The sequence below is a fragment of the Lasiosphaeria miniovina genome (assembly GCF_030549165.1).
Source record: "Lasiosphaeria miniovina strain SMH2392-1A chromosome Unknown B0T26scaffold_4, whole genome shotgun sequence".
NCBI classification, from domain to species: domain Eukaryota; kingdom Fungi; phylum Ascomycota; class Sordariomycetes; order Sordariales; family Lasiosphaeriaceae; genus Lasiosphaeria; species Lasiosphaeria miniovina.
The window spans coordinates 5,672,520-5,693,696 of record NW_026848223.1 but is presented as its reverse complement, the minus strand read 5'-3'; the positions used below and the strand labels follow the sequence as shown (position 1 = coordinate 5,693,696).

General features: G+C 53.5%; 7 protein-coding genes and 1 non-coding gene across 8 annotated transcripts; 3 read left to right on the top strand and 5 right to left on the bottom strand.

The window, feature by feature from the left end:
* Window positions 1-1,042: 1,042 nt before the first annotated feature.
* B0T26DRAFT_752386 (uncharacterized protein) lies at window positions 1,043-2,145 on the bottom strand (the record flags this gene model as incomplete). Its single annotated transcript, XM_060445515.1, has 5 exons — window positions 1,043-1,197; window positions 1,288-1,584; window positions 1,648-1,739; window positions 1,788-1,910; window positions 1,976-2,145. 5 exons carry the CDS (start codon window positions 2,143-2,145, stop codon window positions 1,043-1,045), a joined length of 837 nt encoding a protein of 278 aa, XP_060297262.1.
* Window positions 2,146-3,352: 1,207 nt separating this feature from the next.
* On the top strand, window positions 3,353-3,426 carry B0T26DRAFT_t136. The gene has a single exon. It is a non-coding gene; the product is annotated as a tRNA-Val (tRNA).
* Window positions 3,427-3,677: 251 nt separating this feature from the next.
* Window positions 3,678-4,297, bottom strand: B0T26DRAFT_752385 (uncharacterized protein; the record flags this gene model as incomplete). Its single annotated transcript, XM_060445514.1, has 2 exons — window positions 3,678-3,912; window positions 3,963-4,297. The coding sequence occupies 2 exons, from the start codon at window positions 4,295-4,297 to the stop codon at window positions 3,678-3,680; spliced, it is 570 nt and encodes a 189-aa protein (XP_060297261.1).
* Window positions 4,298-6,066: 1,769 nt separating this feature from the next.
* Window positions 6,067-7,711, bottom strand: B0T26DRAFT_741428 (uncharacterized protein; the record flags this gene model as incomplete). Its single annotated transcript, XM_060443965.1, has 3 exons — window positions 6,067-6,231; window positions 6,315-7,032; window positions 7,152-7,711. 3 exons carry the CDS (start codon window positions 7,709-7,711, stop codon window positions 6,067-6,069), a joined length of 1,443 nt encoding a protein of 480 aa, XP_060297260.1.
* Window positions 7,712-10,130: 2,419 nt separating this feature from the next.
* Window positions 10,131-11,986, top strand: B0T26DRAFT_812820 (uncharacterized protein). The gene is made up of 4 exons (XM_060447317.1): window positions 10,131-10,600; window positions 10,661-11,075; window positions 11,188-11,290; window positions 11,335-11,986. Exons 1-4 carry the CDS (start codon window positions 10,406-10,408, stop codon window positions 11,789-11,791), a joined length of 1,170 nt encoding a protein of 389 aa, XP_060297259.1. The 5' UTR covers window positions 10,131-10,405; the 3' UTR covers window positions 11,792-11,986.
* On the bottom strand, window positions 11,981-13,225 carry B0T26DRAFT_713400 (uncharacterized protein). The gene is made up of 2 exons (XM_060442117.1): window positions 12,848-13,225; window positions 11,981-12,761 (listed from the first exon to the last, which is right to left on the bottom strand). The coding sequence occupies exons 1-2, from the start codon at window positions 13,181-13,183 to the stop codon at window positions 12,405-12,407; spliced, it is 693 nt and encodes a 230-aa protein (XP_060297258.1). The 5' UTR covers window positions 13,184-13,225; the 3' UTR covers window positions 11,981-12,404.
* Window positions 13,226-15,577: 2,352 nt separating this feature from the next.
* On the bottom strand, window positions 15,578-16,086 carry B0T26DRAFT_872662 (uncharacterized protein; the record flags this gene model as incomplete). The annotated part of the gene is made up of 1 exon (XM_060447968.1): window positions 15,578-16,086. One exon carries the CDS (start codon window positions 16,084-16,086, stop codon window positions 15,727-15,729), a length of 360 nt encoding a protein of 119 aa, XP_060297257.1. The 3' UTR covers window positions 15,578-15,726.
* A 1,281-nt stretch (window positions 16,087-17,367) lies between these two features.
* Window positions 17,368-20,178, top strand: B0T26DRAFT_803312 (heterokaryon incompatibility protein-domain-containing protein; the record flags this gene model as incomplete). The annotated part of the gene is made up of 3 exons (XM_060447077.1): window positions 17,368-17,409; window positions 17,572-19,296; window positions 19,348-20,178. 3 exons carry the CDS (start codon window positions 17,368-17,370, stop codon window positions 19,813-19,815), a joined length of 2,235 nt encoding a protein of 744 aa, XP_060297256.1. The 3' UTR covers window positions 19,816-20,178.
* Window positions 20,179-21,177: the final 999 nt, after the last annotated feature.

The window sequence follows — 21,177 nt, the reverse complement described above, 5'->3', positions numbered from 1 at the left end:
CCATCTCCCATTTACCAAACTTTTCGGATTGAACAGACTCATAGCCCAAGGGCCGTACCCCAAAAAGGTAATCCTGACACACTTGTGGATTGTACGATAGCATCGCGCTGACCTCAGCTTCAAACTGCAGATGCGGAAACTGTCCACCCAAGTCGGCGCGCTGCGATTGTTTACAGGCACCAAGGAGGAGCTCCAGCAGGATCGCATCTTGTCCTATTTGCTGGACGTGTCCTCGGGGCCTATTTCGGCCTCCAAAAAACCAATAGTACTCTCGACTGCGGGCGGTTTGCTTCTCGACGTCTTGGACTACGTCATATATGTGTCGCCTGCCCCCGCCTTCCCAGCCGTCGCCCTCATCGTCGCCCGGCTCTGGACGCGGGACCCGCCGGCTTCCAAACCCAAACTGTGGCTCTTTTCCGGCATTTCCTGGATAGAGTTTTTTGGCATTTTATTTGTAGTTTCAATGTGGATTGTAGTAGGGTTGCGGCTGTCAGATAGGTCTAGGTAATACGCTAATTAAACAACCCACAGTTGCCCAAAGTGCCAGACAAAACGTGGGTAACTGTCTAGCTTGTTTGCCGGTTCAGCAGTAGCTCGTTGCATTGAATTTTTATAAGGATTTGCTGTATTAAGAGTCTGTTTAGTACCACACAGTTTTGGTGTCTAGTCAGGGGTTTGGCAACCAGCTACCTAATTAAGTACCTGATTAATAAGATGCGAACCGTCTTGTACAAGAGAGCACACTTCTACGACCATCCGAATTGCGCGACATGTGATGCGCCCCGATACTCGTCAAGGCTTTGAAAAGGCCGAGACCAAGGGGGGATACCCGTTTAGTGTGTGTGGCAAAGCAGAAAAACAAACCCCCAAGAGAAACAAACAGATAACAAACAAGACAACCCCGCGCAAGAGCTAACAAAAAGAAACCCCCTCAAGACACCACCACGCCGCTCCAAACACTCTCATTCGCCACCCTGCTTGGCGCGCCGTTCTTCATGTAGCAGTTCTCCGGGCGGGCCGCAGCACGGCCGGCGCCAGGCACTCAGGAGAACGCAGCACAGCTCGCCGACAGCAGACACGCGGCGGCGCAGGCCTCGAGGCTTGGAAGGATGTCGTCGGCGGCGCTGATAGCGTCGACGTACCGGCCAGCATGGTGCTTAGCGTCGTCGAGACGCCTATCGACACCTCGGACGTAATCTGGATTGTGACCGTCGAAGTTGACACCAAAAGAGTGGTAGACAGTGATGTGTTAGAGTTATGCGTGGTGTTGTCGGCTGTCGTAGCCACTGACGATGGCAAGGTCTCTGGGGGTGGCTGGGTTGTTGACGGTGACACAGATGTGGGCACCGATGAAGATGTTGAAGGCGATGGAATTAAAATCGTTGAGGGGTTTGACATTGTTAGGGTCTGCTCTAGGGTTGTTGAAGAAACTAATGTCGAAGGCGTAGATAGTGTGGTGATAGTTGACGTGAAAACCGTCAACGTTCGCAAGGATGTTGAGAATGTAATGATTGTAGAGAGCATCGAAGATGTTAGGGATGTTGATGGCAGTAGGTCGGAAGACGTCGGTGTTTCTGTAGAATGCTCGGAAAAGACAAGGGTGGTGGCCGAAGTTGGCTCAGGCTTGGCCGAGGCGGTGGATGAAACAGACGTCGAGGAAGAAGGTATCGTGACACTGATAGGTGTAGTTAAAACAGTGCTTGGTGATGGCGCCGTCGTCGGACTGGCTGACGTGCTTGCTGGTGAAGTGCTAGCTGTGGGTTTGTTGGTTGCAGCTGTCTCATCACCCGCCATATTGCTTGTCGAGCTTCCCGAAGATATGCTCTCGGTCAAGGTAGCAATCGGGCTTGTTGTCGCGCCCTTGGCTATACTCGGTGTGGTGGTGCTCGTGATATCGCCTGTAGTTGAACCTGAGAAGACGTCACTCACTGAAGGCAATACCGGAGGAAGTGATACGTAGACTCCGCCAACTGACGACGGCAAGTCCTGCCTGGCTACAAGGCTTGTCGGTCGGGGCTTCATTAACGCCGTCGTTCCGCGGCTGGTTGCAGTATTCTCGACGCTGTGCAAGTTGTCGACCGAGTGTGCCGCCCAATTCGGGTAGCATTTGCCGCCCGAGTGGATCTTGCACCCTGTCAAGCCCATTGCTGATGCTAATCCTAATCCTTAGAAAGTGTGAGTTGGTCTAACGCGGTTGAGGAATTTGACCAATAGGGCGTCTTTACCATTGGACTGGATATAAGCGAGTGCGATGGAACGAATCATGGCCGCCCAGGCCGTGGTGCTAGGGCGCTTCATCGGGCTCCGGATCTCTCTCGAGTGTGGTTATCGATGGGCGACGGGTTATTGCCGCGGAGTATAGACTCGGCCGTGAAGCAAAGAAGGTAGTTGAAGAATTTCAGCACTGCTAGCCGTACCGTGGAATCGGTAAAATGAAATGCCTGTATATTAACAGGCAGAGAATTTAAATACTGGTTTTACGAGATTTGACGATCCGGTGGTGCCCATGGCTACAAAGTAAGGAAGAATGGCGAGAAATCGTGCAAGCTGGAAAAACAAGGTTGACCGACAAGATTCGGGCGCGGCTGATGTTAGGTGACTGATCATGGCTAACTCAGATGACTGTCGTGGGGGTTGATCGATGCTGCACTTGTTGTTTCAACCCCAGGGACAGCAAACACGCCTACGAAACAACACCCGACGCAGCGGCCAATCAATACTGACGTGGCCTGAGTAGGGAGAAAATAATTCTTTAGGCCTTGATGAAACATATTCTGGCATCATACCGACATAAAGCGACTACTCCCAGCCGAAGCAGTCACCCCTTGTACCTTTTCCATCGTAAACACCACCACCAAAGCCACGACTTCATGTTTTCATCTCGTGCCGTCAACGTCCCATGGTCCCAGTCACACCCCCGCAACACAATGACAGACACCAAACAAGTTCAACATGTGGCCGCATAGGCACTTGTGCATCTACCTCCAAGCCATCAGAGCTTCCACAGCTACCAACAACAATGCGTTCGCCCTCAGTCATTTCTCTTCATCATTCTCCAAAAGGACAAGGCCTAGTATCCCAAGCAATCGCGTCCCTAAGAGACTGAGAAACTTACTCCATCCATCCATCCATCAATGCGCCCACACCAGAGACATACCGGGCGAGCCGAGTCAACCGAGCCGACCCGCTTGTTTATCATCCTGCCCCCATCAATCGTTTCACGACTCCACAGTTCCACTCCACCACAACCCAGGGTGCGCGCATCATCAGCCCACCCCTGTCACCTGCTGCAGGAGCATGATTCATAGACGGGCCTAGAGCAAACTAAACCCATCAATGAGAAAGCCTAATCGGTCGGATGGTGTAGTTGGTTATCACGTCAGTCTAACACACTGAAGGTCTCCGGTTCAAGCCCGGGTCTGGTCATATGTTTGGTTCTCCAAAACTCTTCTGTTTTTTGCCTTGGAGAGGTCTTCCAGAACCCTGTCTTTCTTCTTTTTTGTTGGCGTGCTTTGTCAGTGGACTGGTCATAAGGTACGCAATCGGCAAGGAACACGTTGCAGCAGTATTCCAATAGATTAAAATCCACTCCCAGCTCGAACTCGTCAATTGGTGAAGCAATAACTCTAAGATTGTGTGCAGGAAGGGAATGACTGGATTGCTTGTCGGAAGTCTAGCTATCTGGGCCACAGCAGCAGTTCGTTAGGGTATGCATCTTCAACGGAACTGAGGGCATTCTGGAGGGCATGGTCGTCGCTGATGTCGATGCCTGTGGCTTGAATTTGGTCTTTGAGGAGCTGTAGCTTGTTGATTAGGCTGAACATGCTATCAAAGTTCTCACGTCGTGGGGAAGATATCTCGCGTAGAAGTTCACGGCGTGAGAGCTTGCCTATGCTGGTATTGTGCGACAGACTAGTTCGTATGTAGTCTTTGGGTCTTCTTCAGCTTGTGACCAACCATACCGACGAAGGGTCTGAACCACTGTAGGATCGGTGAGGGTGGCCATGATGATTCCTACAGCTTTGCAGCGGCCTGTATACCAGGCCAGGTATTCTGGTGAGTCGAGGGCGAATGCCGGGGTGGCGAGAGAGCCTGCTGTGGAGGACTCTGCAGAGGTTGTTGAGGGTGTTGTAGGCTGAGGGAGCATGCCTGCCGTTGGTACCGGGGTGGCGCCTTTCGGTGTAATCGGTTCGATGTGTACGATCAGGCCTGCGGCGCCGAGGCTGTTGCGAATGGCTGCTTTCCAGGCAACGAAGTTTTCGTCGCCCTTCAATTCAGGGACCGTGAATTTGGCCATTGCGAGGGTTGGTGATGGCTTCAAGGGATGTGGAGGGTGCGTGTGGACCTTCCGGGACACGCCAGCAGAAAGTGCGTACGAAATCAGGAAAGACCCAGGAAGCCCAGCACATACGTGCAGAAGATCAAGAAAGACCCCACAACAAGGGGGGAATCGGTAATTCCGGTCCTGGGATGTGCTGCAGGGTCGAGAAGGGAAGCAAGATGTATGTGTATACAAAAGCGGGAATAGCTTCAATTGTTGGAGCGACGGGAACTCATAACCTGTAGGCAGGAAGGAAATGACTGGATTGCTTGTCGGAAGTGGGCCACAGTGGAATACATATGTGGAAGTGATGGCCTGGACTGGTGGATCCCAGATCCACCTACCTCGGGCACCAGGCAGGGTTCCGGCCTGATCCCTGCGATCTGAGAACCCCGCCACAGGATTATCCTCAGGGTTAGGGTTTACCCCGCGCCGATTTAGGTGCGAGTTTAGGAGGCTGCTTTGGCGGCCTTCGGCCTGTAGTTTTAGACCGAACAACCCATTCTGTACCCGTACCGTTCTCTTCAGATCCCAGCCACCAAGATTCATGTTGGTATAGAATTTTCCTAAAAAAGGCGCTTGAGAGTGAATTTCAACCGCATCGACTGAACCATCCAATGAAGATTTCCCCTTTGAACTCCATTCCTATCGCCCCTGGTACCTTCGCAGACGGTGGGAAGTTGCCTCAAACACTTACCGCGGCTGTTATCCGTTCGGCAGACCATGTGCTACACGGCTAGTGACTGGAGGAAGGAGGAGTGGTGAACGCCAACTGTGCCGCAGACACGCCAAGTTGAGCAAGAGACAGAATTGAGGCAACAAGTCCGACGGTGAGCACAAGCCAAAACGCGTACCATTTTGGCTTATCTCTAGTGACTCCCCAGAACGCTTCAACGTGAGTGGTCGCTGTCGCTTACTGAGTTGCTGGAGAACTAGGACTCGAGGTCCAAGGAGAGGAATGTCATCTGAGATGGATAGCTAGACTTCCGACAAGCAATCTAGTCATTCCCTTCTTGCCTACAATCTTAGAGTCGCATACTTTTGGCCACAGCTTGCCAGGTAAGTTCTGAATCTCGGAGCTTGTCTAGGTCTTTCCGATCTTGGGAATTCTGGTATTTTTGTAAGAGATGTGCGCCGTCTTTTATTGCAGAACAAATATTAGAAATAGCTATTCGACTATTTCGGTCACGGCTGACAGGGTCGAAAATCTTTAGGCAAAGTACATCCGCAAAAATCCACTAAATAATTACGGGCTGGGATCGACGAGAAGCTGGGTACACTCTCAGAAACATAAATTGCCGGAAGAATCGAACTACCGTGAGACCTACACAAGCCCAACACGACGAGAAGGAAGCACAGGCCACTGCGTCCAATAACCAACCACACAGCCCATGGTAAGTTCCTCCCCAAGCTGCCGCACGTAATCTCTGAACATGACTTTCTGAACATGACTTTGTGTGAGCTATCCACTAAATAAGGTAGCCAAATGCACGCGCCTGGCGCCCGCTCCGCTTCGTCGACACAATTCACACGTTCTGTCATAATTCTCGCTGGCACTCCAACTAAATATTTGGCTCAAAATTTCCGCATCCAAGCTACATGGCCAATCCATTAAACAATACCTCCTAATTATTCCTCTTTCGTCCTCATCGTCGTCACCGTTATCGTTATTATAAACTAAACTAAATTAAACAAAGGAAATAATAGAAGAACGAAGTAAAAAGCACCCCTTGAACCCTTGAAATTTACACGGTCTGCTGCAGCCTGCCCACCATGAACGCGTCCAGGAACTGCAAGCTCTCATCCATATCTCCCTTGAGCAGCGACTTGCCCGCCGTCATGGGAAGCCTCTCGGGGGCAGGCGCGGTCAGGTAGAACTTGGCGCGCGTCCGGTGAGCCGAGCGGAACAGCTAGTTCATCTCGTTAGTACTGTTCCCGTCCAGACGAACATTGTTGTCAGAGAGTTGGACAGGTAAAGTGATTGGTCGCTTACTCTCAACCTCTTGACAATCTCGGCGAACTCGCCCCGGATCAGCCCATCGACGCCCTCCTCCCCGAGCGCGTGCCGAAACGTATGCCTCGCCACGGCCGCGCAAAACTCGCGCTGCAAGACCGGCACGTTCCGCTCCTGCACCTCCTTGGACAGGTACACGTCCAGCCCCAGGAACGCGTCCAGGACCTGAAACAGCAGCACCTGGTTCCCGCTCAGCCCGTCAAAAGTGGTCCACTCGCCCGTGGACGCGTCCTCGCGGCCGGCGCCCCACGCGTAGAACCCCTGCACGCGGCTTAGCCACTCGGCCCGCGCGATCTTGCCGTCGTGGACCCGGTCGTAGTACGTGCTCAGCAGGGGGCGGAGCCGCGCCGTGATCTGCTGCATGCGCGCCAGGCAGTCGTCCTTGTCGCCGCGCGAGAAGGCGATGACGGCGCGGATGACGGCGTGGTAGACGGGCACGGCGAGCGCCTCCATCTCGTTGCAGATGCGCGCGAACTCTTCCTCGGAGCCGAGCACCGTGGCCGACAACCCCGTGTTGATCTTGTGCGTGTATTCCCCCTCGGGCGAGAAGTTGAGCACAATGTTGGACATCATGTTCCCGGCATCCGAGGCCAGCCCAAAGTGCGCCTGCAGGGATGCCCAGGGCGCGGTGAGCGCGGGCGGGAGGGCGATCGACTTTTCGAGCTGCGCGGGAGAGACGACCGGGATTGTGCCCCATCTTTATGCGTTTGTGCGTGTCAGTGTCTCGGGTACCTTACAAACTCTGCCGGCAGGGGGGCGTGAGGGTAAAAAATACTTTGGGGGGGGGGGGGGGGGGTGCGGGGGTCTTTTGCTTACCGGTATGCGTGGCGGCACCAGGCGATGCAGCAGTAAAAGGCGTTGTATATGTCTCGGGGAAACACGTCCCAGCGCCCTGCATCAGCCGCGTCGAGAAGTTGTGTGACTTGCTTGAGGTTGACACGGTCGTGGAGCAGCGTCTCGAAGCGAGAGCGGAACGAGTCGATGCGCTGCCTGTTGAGCTCGTCATCGAGAGACACGTTGGCTGCTGGCAACAGTGGGGCCATCTCCCGGTAGATCTCCTTGTACGGCCTAAGCGCTACGGGCCAGGCGGAATGGACATGGTTTGCCCGTGGTGGCCATGAGTCGGCCCCGTCCTTGTGGATGAGGTCGGCGAGGCGAGCAGCGGTCTCGTGATAGTCGGCGAGTTTCAAGATTCTTCTGATGTCGTCCTGGGTTGACTTGCCGTTGGTGGTGTCAGATGGCTGGAGCTTGAGAGAAATGAACTCCGGGGTCATGAGAACATTCAGGGGCCAGGCCCGCCACCATGACAGCCTCATGACGGCAATGATAACTGTTCCCAAGACGGATAGGATGACGTATTCTGTGATGAGAGACATGTTGTCTATTTGGTAGACGTGTTGCGATTTGATAGACGTGTTGCTATTTGGTAGACGTGTTGGGGCAAGTTAAAGATAAAGACTCTGAGACCGTTAGCGCAAAGAGAGGCTGCAACGCCTTGACATTCAAGTGTAACTGAGTTGAGTCCTTTCTCGGCAGTCCGGACCGAGGGTGTCTTTGGTTATATACAAGGACAACACAGGCCCATGGCTTAATCAGATGCAGTGCCAGCTTACAATCACCTTTGGAGAGTCAATTGGAGTTGAGTCATGGGAAGAGGCAACCTTTGGCGGCTCGGGCGTGTCTAGGGCTGAGGAAACAAGCTCCTCATTACCTACCTAATTCGCTGGACTGCCACCTCACAGCTCCTCGACTCCTTCGTTGAATTCGCTGGTTGAATTCGCTGGTTGAATTCGCTGGTTGAATTCACTGGCCTCGGAAGCACCAGTGACACGGACAGTGCGGGTTAAACACCCCGACAAGGCTGCTTAGCGTACCGTGCTTCTCATCCGCGCTACGACCCACCTTCCCCAGGTTTTGGTGCCTTTGACCTGGAGGCGATGATACCCAACCGTGTTGTCCGTCTCTGAATCACTGACTTGGCAAGTACCGTAGACATTTCACTCATGGTATCCATTCTCCCGTGAGACTCGGGTTCGAGCCATACCGAGCCAATGGTATCAGGGGGTGTCTCGCAGCACAAGAGGAGCTGCCGTTGGCGATTCCCATTCTTTGGGCATTGGATCAGATCCTGCGACCCAAGCATGGATTTCAACCAGTTGTTCAGAGACTCTCTCGTATAGTTGCAGTTTTTGTGCGGGGTGGCAATTTCGGTGCCTGATGGTCGCTTCCATTGCCTTCCTTCCGGGTTCCCGCTTAGGGCTAGTTGGGCTCGACGTTGAGCTTTTCTGTCTGTCTCACGTTTTCTCTTCCGTGGCGGCAGCTGCGGAATTTTTGGCTGTTGGGGCCTGCCAGGTCATATCCCTTGCATCTACCACCGTACACGTGTGCGCTAATATTCTAGCAGAGGTCCAGTCATACAGGGGGGGCGTCTTTCTAACACGATTGGATGCCGTGTTCACATTCCAGACCAATCGACGTGTGTGATCCAACATCGGCCGCTTATCGAGGCCCAATGGCGCTGCCGGAAGGAGAGAAACTCGTGGTATTGGAAAAGGCGAAATATCGTGACAGCTGCTCTGGTTTAGAACCCGAAACGTCAAGATGTTGTGTTTATTGAAGGGCTGAGTCTAGACCTGTCAAGCCTCAGATGAAAACAAGTGGCTGAACAAACTTTGGCAAGCGAGGCAGGGTCCGAGTTGTCGACAACAGCCTAGCCTCTTCTGTCACCGGGCGCAACCGAGAGTCTTCGGGTCGGTGCGGTAACAGCCGCTGTCTTGGCGGATAAGACGCATCCAGATGGGAGATCTGCAGAGGCTGCACCATACAGGTGATGCCCAAATTGCATCCAGACATCTGGGAACACACATGGACAGATGGACGCGAAGATCGGGGGATCCCCACCCTCCCCTGTCAACCCGGCAATCTTGACTGCGCACATGGTGCCAATATTGTGAAGAGGGCTTGCATGAGGGGACGATCATTCGGGGACGGTCATTCGGGGAAAGTCTAGCAAAGCTGAACAATGCACCTGCCGCCCAGGGACCCCAATGAAACACGTTTTGTGCTGCCAAGGGAAATTTTCAGCCGACATCTTGACCGCTAGGTGCATCGACCTGCTCACGGTATTGTTTTACTGCGTGCTTGCGCTTCCCGCCTGCAATCGAAGATGTGAAAATGGGGATAATCTCCTACTGTCCCTTAATCTACTGTCCCCAATCTACTGTCCCTTAATCTACTGCCCCTCAATCTACTGTCCCCTAATCTACTGTCCCTTAATCTACTGCCCCTTAATCTACTATCCCTTAAGAAGTAGTTCATCATTAGAGACCATTTAATAAACATGTTTGGCACTTTAACATGCATTTGACTTGCATGCTTTGATGGACGTAAAACCCGTCCCGCTGTGGGGGTCGATTCCACCTGGGGATCAGCTCAAATGGGGCCACAATCGCGGGCAAAAAGAAGGAAAGAGAGATCAACTAGCGCGGTGAGCTAGTCACATTGTGTCTCGCAGGAGAGCCAGTGAGAGAAGAGAGTGAGGTAGCGGCGAGATTCAGGGGGCCGTCACCATGTGGCCATCCAGTAAAAATCTCCGCCACCGGCCCGCTAACTGCCGACACGGGCGGTCACCGTAATAGTCGCCTTGGCAGGCCTCCTAGCACGCGGCATAACTCCGACACCCACCACTATTCACAGCGTCTGGTTCTGGAAATGGCAGAAGAATGCAGAACAAGCTCACTCCAGAGCCACTCATTTGCGCATGCCGGTGATCAGGAAAGCCACCATTGTGTTTACTTTTTTTTTTTTTTTCTCGGCTTCATTAAAAAATACTTGGAACCCTTCCTTCCAAGATGCCGCCGTGGAAGCGAGAAGCTGCTGTCACGCGACCACTCTGATTGTCCAGTACCGTGTGCAATCTCAGTCACTACACCAAGCTCCTTCTCGTTGTCGCCGAGCTTATTGCTTTGCGGTTCCTACTTTCATCTTCTTTTTTTGGGGTCACTTGACGCAAATTCTCTAGCACCCGCCCACCGACCAGCGGCTATTAGCCGTGTTACACCACCACTGAAATGACAAGTTCCGGGGCCTGGGGCGTCGCACCGCCTGGCGTCGACCTCTCCGAGACCCAGGATGCGGATATCATCGGCTCAGTTGTCGCCATCATGGTCATCGGACTTGTCTCGGTCATTCTACGTCTGTTTACACGGCTGATGGAGAGGGGGCCGGGGTTGGCTCTCGACGACTATGTAATCTTGTTCGCAGCGGTGAGGGGGGAACTAGTCCGTGCCAGACCAACAGAACAGCAGTGCTGACACGCCAGCAAGGTGATGGGGGTCGGGACGGCGGCATGCTGCCTGGCCAGTGTCCCCTGGGGCGGAGGCAAACACCTCTGGGTTGTGACGCACGAGGAGTTCACAAAGCTCTACCAGACCACCTACGCCTTTGTCATCGTCTACATCACCTGCATCTCGGCGACCAAGATCTCCATCCTCCTGTTTTACCGCCGCATCTTCAGCACCAATGTGGCATGGTATGTCGTCCTCGGCTTGACAGTTGCCCATTGGGCCGAGGTGACCATCACATGGCTCGCGGGCTGCCAGCCAAGAGAGTACTATTGGCGACAGTACACCGACCCGACGGCGACGGGGAGGTGTATCGACGCCCCGTTGTTCTACTTCTGCAATGGAATCATTGGCTTGGTGATTGATGTGGCCATCCTGCTAGTGCCCATCCCCACCAGTGAGTCTCATGACAGACGCGAGCCAAACTTTGACGAGGTCGCAGGACGGGATACCCTCCCTAGACTTGTCGTCACAGTATGCCCTGCTAACCAAGTCGCACAGTCTGGAAGCTGAACTTGCCCACGTCCAAGAAGGTGCTGGTCGGTGGAATCCTGCTGCTCGGCGGCTTGTGCGTAGCCTTCTCCCTCGCTCCCTCAGCCCTCCCCCCTTTTTGTGTCCCTCTCCAACTCTCTCTGACCTTTTTTGCTTGTTTGCAGTGTTTGTGTTGCATCGGCAGTCCGCATCGTCATGATGGACCAGCTCGTCAAGTCGGCCGACTTCACCTGGGCCATGTCCAAAGTTTTCATCTGGTCGTGCTGCGAGCCCTTTGTGGGCATCGTGTGTGCCTGCCTGCCCACCTACGCGCCCCTCTTTCGCCGCTTGTGGCGCCGCGACACCACATATGGCTCTGATGGACCCAGTAGTTACGTCCCGGGCCAGACATGGAGTGCGAAGCGGGCAGATTGGAGCATGAGCCGGAAGCATAAGCTAGGCGGAGCGATGCTGTACGGGGATGACGAGGTCGAGTTGACGGTGGATATCTCGGGGCAGACACAGACGCAGGGCAGCTCGCGGGTCTCTTCCAAGGGGAAGGCAAGTTCGCAAGAACAAATCGAGTTTGAGAGTAATGAGATAATGGTAAGGAAAGACTTTTCGTGGAGTAGCAGCGCTTGATGCTCCGCCTTGATGGAAAGGGGCGGGGGGGGAGGGGGGGAGGTTTTACATGGAGAGCGGTGGCCAGCGTTCTTTGCGGGGAGGTCTTGTCGATTCTAACAACTTGTTTGCTGTATAATACTTATAATACTCATAGACTGATCATAGACTGATCATAGACTGATCATAGACTGATCATAGACTGATCATAGACTGTGCACGCCTGGCTATCACAGGCAAGACCTGATATAATTCCAACACGCTCACGCACACCGCCTCCAGGTCGCTTCACCTTTCACCTGACCTTCTCCCACCACACTCGCCACCTGAGGGCTGGCCACCACACTCGCCACCTGATGGTTGGCAAGACGGAACCCTAGCCGCCAAGGCACCACATCCATAATATCAGGTTCCCATACCGCCGCCAACCGAGCTGTGGCTGAGTCTCCTACAGGTTGGGATTCGGTTAAGTGCGCAACTGACCCCATGACACACCACCGGCATTTTTTTTGCAAAAGAAAAAGCTGAACAATTTTCACTTCAATTCTACATCTCTAAACCATGTCCAGCATGAACCATGAGTACCTAACCAAGCCATCGCACACCCAAAATTCGACATTGCCACCGAGCTGTTTCAGATCTTGACCTCAAAACTCGGCTTCTCCCACGCCGCTTCAAACCACTCCCACGTCTTCTGCGCGATATTGGTCGGATTCCTCAGCTCATCCTCCGGAGAGACCTGGCCCGCGACATTGATGACCCCGACGTGCACGCCCTCGGGGGTATACGTCAGGCTCAAGCTCTGGACCAGGTTCAGCTGCGCCGCCTTGACCAGCGACAGCGCAAACAGCTGCGGGATGGGGTGATGTGGCAGGGCGGAGCTCGTGACGATGAGCGCCGGCTGAGACGACGCCGGGTCTGCCGTCTTGGCGAGCGAGACCAGGTGCGGCATGTATCGCTGCGCGACAACATACAATGCGCTGACGTTAATCTAGTTTTTTTTTTTTCACCCCGGACAAGTCAATTTTCCTGATGCGGCAAAACGGTGCTGACGGTTCGGCTAGACGGAATTAATACCTTCAAGTCGTACTCGATATCCTCGACCGGGTGGTCCAGAAACGACGACGGCAGCACCCGCGCAGCATTATAAAAGACGACCTCGGGCTTGCCAAACGTGGCATCCGAGTTGTCCAGCGCCTCGAAAAGAGCGACCGTGTTAGTGGTGTCGACGGCGTACGTCTTGACGGTGACGCCGCTGTTGGTGCCTTTGACGGCCTTTTGCACGGCCGCGAGCCGCTCGGCGTTTCGCGCGATCAGGACGATGTTGTTGTATCGTTTGGACGCAAAGAGGGTGGCGACAGCGCGGCCGATGCCGGGCCCGGCGCCGAGTACGAGGATGGTCTTGCCTACCATTTGGGTAGGGGAGGGAGAGGGTGGGGGGATGGGGGGATGGGGCAAAAGGGGGCTGTGCGGTTGGCCAGAGTAAGATGTGATAAGGGGTGTGCTGTCTCAGGCGATATAAGTAGGCGCTGGACAAGTGGAGCTGTGACTTTGTTGAGAAATGGCGTGCCTTTCGAATTGCTTTTTCTCAATGGGGGCCCGCCCGACGCAGCTGAGTCCAAGATGTGCGGCCCTTTTCCATTTGGAATTGCGATCTACTTTACCTCGCAGGCGCCTCCTGTCGTGGTGGTGGCCAATTGGTGTGCTGCATCAACCTACGGCCGCAGCGTTGTTGGATGGCCCCATTTCCCAACGCTCTTCGCTCTAGCAGTTGGGCAAGTCGGGGATTTCTCAGATTCAGCTCCCCGTGTCAATCGCTCGGGAGGCTAAACCGTGTACGGAATATGTTGGGCCAAAATTACCATCAAAAAATACCATCCTTATTCAGGGGTTTGACTTAATGGGTTTTAAATATGCACATGGAGACAGTTTGGGTTGTTCATAAGGCTTTCAACTTATTCTCACGGCAAACACGAGTCATTTTAAGAACAACACAGGTCACTTAAACTGCACAGTAGCCATCTTGCCATTAGTGGTGTTAATTTTGAATAAAGTTCAGTTACAAAGATAGACCCGTCAACTAGGGCGAGCTTCTTCAGTCAGTCATTCAATTACTATTGCACACTTGATAACCGTCCTCCTGCATACTGTACTCGGCAATCAGATTCGACTCAAAACGACCCACCAACATTGACCTTCGGCCCATCAAATTTACCGAATTCTTGCATAGGCATGTTTAGCAAATGCCCGCCCACCTTTTATTCATCTACTAAAGCAGAGCTTTTGTGATGCTGGCCAGACCACGTGTGTGCATGCACTGCCCGAATTTTTACTTCTCTTTAGTAGCCTGCGAACCTGCACGGATAACCAAGCCATGCTTTTCTGATCTGGTTTTCGGGGAGATTGATCCTCGTCGCGCTAGCTCTATTTGATAAGAAGGGCAGCTTCGCCAGCGCTCGAAGCGACCTCAACTTTGTACGCCGTGTAATCATCAGTCAAACTCGAACTCGTGCAGCGAGGGCTTAACTCTACATATAGCTACCATTACAGAAATTCGTTATATAGTTGATTTGAATGGTGGTAATCACTCAAGCTGATTAAAAGGGGGCACCTCCAGAGCAGATTCATGACATGCGCAAACTCATTCCTCTAACCTTTGGCATTCAAGTCGTACACTTGAACCACCTGACACAATCTCTCAGAGAGTCAGAGCTTTTATTACCATTATCGTCAATGCGGTGCAATGTGCTTGTTCATAACCGATGAGAGTGGCGGGGCTCGGGGCTCAAGGTGTGATAATTCGTCTGCTGCGTCCATACTATCTCTTCTGTCCCCCCAATTATTTCGTAACATTCCCGTAGACTTGGAACCATTCTCCGTACAGTACGTCGTGATCAACGGGTAGTGGATATTTGTCCGGTTTGTGTTACATTGAGAGCGTTATCACTGGTCAGCCCTCTTTAACACTATCAATTTAACAACATGGCTGGTACAATTCCCCGAGTGACATGATGACCTGGATTTTGCCTCTTGGTCCGCGATACTGTTGCGTGTGGACTCATATTCCAATCCATAGTTAAGGAAGAGCTAATCACGGTGGTTTGAAGATGGTATCTTGCTCGTACGGTGTAAACACATTAAACGTAGCCATTGCCGGTGTGCCCGACGCGGTACCTCCACCCGGGATGGAGATGCTCCAATTCACTGCCACAGCATAACTACCATGTCTGGGAATGCTCCCCGGGGGCAGCGAGGTCCAAGTATCTGTCTCCGTATCGTAAACTTCCTCCTCCCTGAACACCCCCCCAACTCCAGGTTTGGGTTTCCCTCGTTCCCAAACGTGTAAAACTTGTTCTCAATCGCACCTGTTGCAAATCCCCTCCTAAGCGTAGGCACTCTGCCCTTGGCGATGATCCAACCCTTTGCCAATGATCCAACCCTTTGCCAAGCCCTCGGGATCAAGCACAAACACTGTGTCTGTCCTGTTTGATATGAGACCCAAACTCCCTGCAATGTGGTAAAACTTGCTCCTAATAACACCGCCCCCTCCGTGATCTCGACCTCCAGGGATGCGCTTCGCCTTTTCCGGAATGGAGGTTAGCCACTTCCGGTGACAGTACCAAAAGCCGAGAAATTAGTGACCGACGTCCCGCCGCTGCCTGTCTCTTCCGTGGCCTGTCACTTCCGAGGCAAGCCAGGTAACCTTGTTGTACACCCTCATCACCGCGCTTCCGCGGGCTTCTGATTTAGGCATGGAGGGTACGGATGTCCACTTCTTCGTCGCTGGGTCATAAAGTCCAGGGTGGGCGGCGATATATTCGACACCCCTGTACGAATATTTCACGAATATGATACGCTGAAATCGACAGAAGCTCTAGTGGGGTAAAGTTAAAAATTAGTGGGACGAATACTGTAACTTAGCGGGCTGGTGCTAAGCTACAGCGGGTATTTTCCCTTCACGTTTTGCTGCCAGCTTCGCCCCCTATGGTGCCCGCAACACCAGTCCTCATCTCGCTAAGTTTTAGTGCATCATATTCGCCGAATATTTGTACAGGGGTATCGAATATATCGCCGCCCACCCTCTCAGACATAAACCACGATCTCAGAGTTCCAGCCCAGTTGGCGCCAGTCACGCTGCCGAGCACGTAGATCTTGCCATCTACTGCTGCAGCGTTGCCATGGTCAATAGTTTTTGGGAGGGACGCAACTTTCTTCCATGAGTCTTCGGGAATGTCGTAGATGTGGACACTATCGATAACACCCGCTTGAAGAATACGTCCAATGATGGCAAGCTGGGTTGGTGCGAGAGCAACCATCGAGTGCTCGTAGATCGGCCCCGCGGGAACAGGTGCGAGGTTTTCCAAGCAGATTGTTGTGTGTACGGGGACGAGCGTGCGTCGGCGAGGGAAACTGCAAGTAGACAAACCAGGGTAAGGATTAGCGATTTCACTAAACGAACATCCTCTGCGGCCATGTCGTCTTCCCTTACTTCTGCTGAGCTTAGAGATATCTTTGACTGCTTGGATCTTTGGGTCTGTGGTTGTTGAACGGAGCTAAAACCAAGAACCTGGAATAATCTACGGTCGCGTTCAGAGAATTTTAAATACATAGAAGAGGCATGAAATATTGTGCTGTGTCCAGGCATTCAGGCCAACCTCGGCACTATCCAGCCCGAGGCGTCAAAGCACGTGTCTCTCTTTGAGGGTACTTCAGCACAGTCGCGCTTCTTGTTGACGGCAAGTACGAGAACAAGGGACCCCGGCGTCTGCGTCAGAGCTCATCAAATATCTATTGCGGAAAAGGAGTCGATACAACTTTTGAGCGAGCATTGGCGATGTACGAGAGACGGCAAGAATTTTACTGAAAGAGGACTTTGTTGCCGTTTTTATCCCCCTCGTCATCTCCGACCCTAAAGCACTCAGCCAGATTTTAACGGACACCCCCAGATGGCGCAGACGAGCCGATCGTAAGCTTCCCTCTTGCATCAGCAAGCCGATGACCAGATAATCTAATCGCTTGTCTCTCCAAAGCTTGGTATTCGCCGCCTTCGGCCGATACGTGTCACGCGCACAGCGACGAGACCGGCTCACAGAAGGTCCGAAACCATCATCACTCATTAAGTCGGAGTTCAAGGCAGGGGGTGTTTGCAATACGGACAGCACCAAGCTCTCACGCTTAGCATAATAAAGGCATCAATGCTTTACTAGTCCTTGGATCCAAGAGCAGGCCATAAAGTGCTTCTGTGGTGGGGGTCGCAGCAGGGAATTTTCAGCCTACATAAACTGAGTGAACATGATAGGAGAGAACGCCCCAAAATTGGGTTGAGTGTGCCTTGAGCTCCATGTGATTGGTTCATACCGAGTTCCCCCAGGTTCATCGACGTCAGGCTGTGGCGCAGTTGCCTTGGCTGTCCTACTTTGGTTTAGACACACTCGGGCCGTCCCGCCTTTGCTTAGTGAAGTCGTGCCCTGTGAGTCATGGCCAGAATCCATTGCTTCAGAGATGCATTTCCACAATTAAAATGTGAATCGATGACCTTTGTTCTCGCACATCGGAAGCGACTAATTACCCAGAACAAACCATGCACACACGACACAATGCCGAACAACGCAGCCAACGTCCTAGCGGCTCAGGCGGCTGTAAGCCACCAGGCCAGCAACGTCCCAAACAGGAGAGCCGGCTCGAGTTCGCATTCAGTGTTAGGGAAGAGGACACTTGAATTGGACGACAACTGCGAGAACATTCACGGTCCCGCGACCAAACGTCATTGTCAGACATCTCTCCTATTGTCGACCAACCAGCTCTGTGCCGAGTGCTCAGCGATATCCTGGGACGGAATCGAAAAAGTGGTAAACGAAAAGCTGCGCTTCACCTGGAAAGGTCGGCCCTTCGTCGACGTGGGCAGACGCTATCGAAAACTCTCTCCCAACAACACCTGCACACTCTGCCGCCAGCTGTACGCCCCTTGGATAGCAGGCTTCATAGAGAGCCGGCGTTGGATTGAGGGGAAGGTGCGAGACGATCTTGGCGACCGAATACACGTCTTCCCCAATCTCCGCTATGTCCATCACGTCAGCGATTACCAGACTTCGAGAAACGTGCTCCGGAACCACGAAGCCCCATATCACATTGCCGTCGTCCCCATCGCGCCGAGATGGAGAGAAGGGCTTTTGGAGCACATAGCCGCAAGGGGTATGGTTGTGGTTTTGCCCGATGGGCGTCCGGAATCCAAGGTCCTCCAGCCTCAGCAAGTCCCTAGAAAATTCGACGAAAAACCCGTTCTCTCCTGGTTGCGGACCTGTAAGCGCCACCGCAACCGCTGCAACCCAAAACCGCCAGAGGTTAGGGGAATGAGGGTGATCGACTGCAAATCTGAAAATCTGGACATTCAAGAATACCAACCCGGCGACAAGTACGTTGCCCTAAGCTACGTCTGGGGGCCACCGGGGATCCCGGGTCAAAGCGAAGCTCAAGCCGCCGCCGCGCCGAGGCCAGGGAGCACGAGGCCGGTCTTACACCTCCCGAGACACATCCCTCTGACCATTCGAGATGCCGTCAAGGTGACCAAAGCCCTGCGATACCGCTACCTCTGGGTCGACAAGTATTGTATTGATCAGAACAACGAACAAGAGCAGCGGGAGCAGTTCAGCCGCATGGGAGACATCTACGCCGGATCGCAGATAGCAATATTCGCATTGGGAGACGACTCGAACGCCGGGCTGCCCGGAGTGAGCTCAACGCCTCGCCTCGGTCAACGAGAGTGTCGCAGCGGACGTTACCGGTTCATATCGACCATGCCCGACCCGCACGAGTCCATCAAGCGGTCCAAATGGTCGACCAGAGCATGGACGTATCAGGAAGGACTATTCTCGACTCGCCGTCTCTTCTTCACCAACCATCAAATCTATTTCGAGTGCAACGCCATGAACTGTGCAGAGTCCTTCAAGAGCAACCTCGACGTCATCCACATCAATACTGGCCAGCGCTTTAGGGCTTACCACCGCGCAGGTCAATTCGTGTGCGGCAACTCAAATCAATACTCGCATCTCGACGTGAGGCAGAACAAGGCAAACCACCGAAAGGTTGACACCATCCGCCGATGTCAGCACCAAATCCTCCAATACACCAAACGAGAGCTGACTAACAAAGACGACGTCCTCAACGCCTTTGCGGCCATCGCCCGATTCTACGCCAAGACGACGGCCAAAATAGCGAGCGTGGCTGGAATCGCCGTCCCATTCCCCATCGCAAACCTGCCACACAGCAAGCAGGAAGGGCTCGACCATCTCAGCTATGCCCTGGCCTGGTCGCACCGCGTAGACAACTTCAACGGCGACTTCCCACGACAGTTCAAGCCGGCCTCTCGGTCGGGCAAGCCGGGGACGCAGCTACGATGGACTCCGCACGACAATCCGAAGCCACAGCGTCGACGTGGGTTTCCGTCCTGGTCGTGGGCCGGATGGTTCGGGCAGATGCAGAGCCGGAACGACCTCCCTTACTGCTGGACCAGTCTCCTCGGCGGCTCCGTAAGCATAGGATTTCCAGACGGCCACTCCAGGAACTACGAGTCGCTGCAGGGTTTCTCTCGGTACAAGCAATACCTCGTACGAGAGCTCCTAGAGGCCGAGTCGCTGCAGTTCGACGCGTACGTCCTCAACCCCGAGCAGCTGCTGTCATACGGTCGTGCCATGTTGGATGTGCACCTCTCAGCGGGGCCCACGTCGATGGAGATGCTGTACCAGAAGCTGACGAACAGGGAGTACGAGTGCGTGGTGTTGGGCACGTACGGGGAGCCGCGCCGGGACATCTTCAGAGCCATACAGGCCGCGGACAGGAAGAGCACCAGAGCCAAGAAGCGCCGGATAGACATGTTTGAGCGCCTCGAGCCTGACGCCATCATCTGCCTCATAGTCTGCACCGATACCGTGGAGGGGGTATCCTACCGGAAAGGCCTTCTGAAAGTACAGTATTACGGCGGGCAAGGAGGGGAGGGTGCGTTGCGGGAGTGGGATACGGGTTCGAAGAGAAGGTTAACCCTGAAGTGATTCTGGCTCCCATTATCAGATCAGAGAGATTAACCCTATATAAGATGATTGCCGGAACTAATCTCATGCTGGAATACAGCCTTGTACCTTGACCGGCAAGCCCAGACTTGGGTACCAGCCACTTGACCGATAAGTCCCCAGGTCTTGATAGATACACCGCACCTCCCTGGCTTGCTTATTTCCAACTTCCCTCATTCGTCATGCTTCTTTCTCCCCAACTCTAATCAAGCCGGACTTCAGCCAATAAGGCACTGAGTATATTCACGGCACAGAGTAGACGTGGTCACATCCTGCCAACCCCTCCCCTTTTCGGTGCTGGCAAGTGTCCGCCTGGTCATCCTACTTATGGCAAATTGACGATGCATGGAGCTGCGGTGCAGGCTGCGAGCGGCCGACTGAGTAGGTGAACTAAGGTAGACCGTAGCTGCTCATTAGCACTTGTCCACCCCAGCGGAGCTTAGCTTAACAACCCACTACCAGACCAACCTCGAAGTGCCAGGCCAGGAACAAGCCAACGCAGCATTCGAGCATCGAGACGCGTGCAGCATTACATTGTGGCAGGGGGCGAGACCGAAAAGGGGTCAAAAGTGGTAGTCAAAGGAGTCAAGAGATGCATTGATGAGACGCACTGCATCCCGCGCTTCGACGCCAAAACCGGGCCCAGCACCCGCATTGCTGACTCCTGACTAGAGCCACCTCGACTGTAATGATTTAATTTGGATCCTATTAAGTCACAATGTCGCTGCCAGTTCCAAAAGGTTGGAAAGCCGAGACAATAGATACACAAAATAGGGCGAGACGCCTTTAAAAATTAAGCACTCATCGTCCCAAAATACATTCCCGATTCGCCATTTTCTCACTATCCCACCATTCGCCAGGTCGTACACGGAGTCACGGCGTACGACTCACGATTTCAGGGGATCCAATTCCGAAGTGCCAGCCGCGGAGTTGCCAGTCCTAGCCCATCCCGTCCCAGCCCGTCCCAGCCCGTCCCAGCCCATCGACACCCAGCCTCTCAAACACAGACATCGAAAGAAGACTGATGCACGGCTCATCTCGTATCTCCTTGCCAAAAACCCGCACGTGTCGTATTTCTTTCTCGACAGACCTCCTCACACTGTACTTCCATGTTCCAGATTGTATTGTTGTTGTTTTTCTGCGTCTTTCGCAAAGCCGTGCGGAGAGACAAGCGTAGTATCGGCAGCTTGAACCCAGTGTGCCTTCCCAACTCCCCACAAAAACGGCGGCTGAGGTGGCCGGTTGGCTTCGGCACCACAGACCAACGGCTGACGCTGGCCTCCTTCCCTGAGACCTTGGCGGAATCCCAGAGTCTATTCAATGGACTAGTGGGACAGAGAGAGG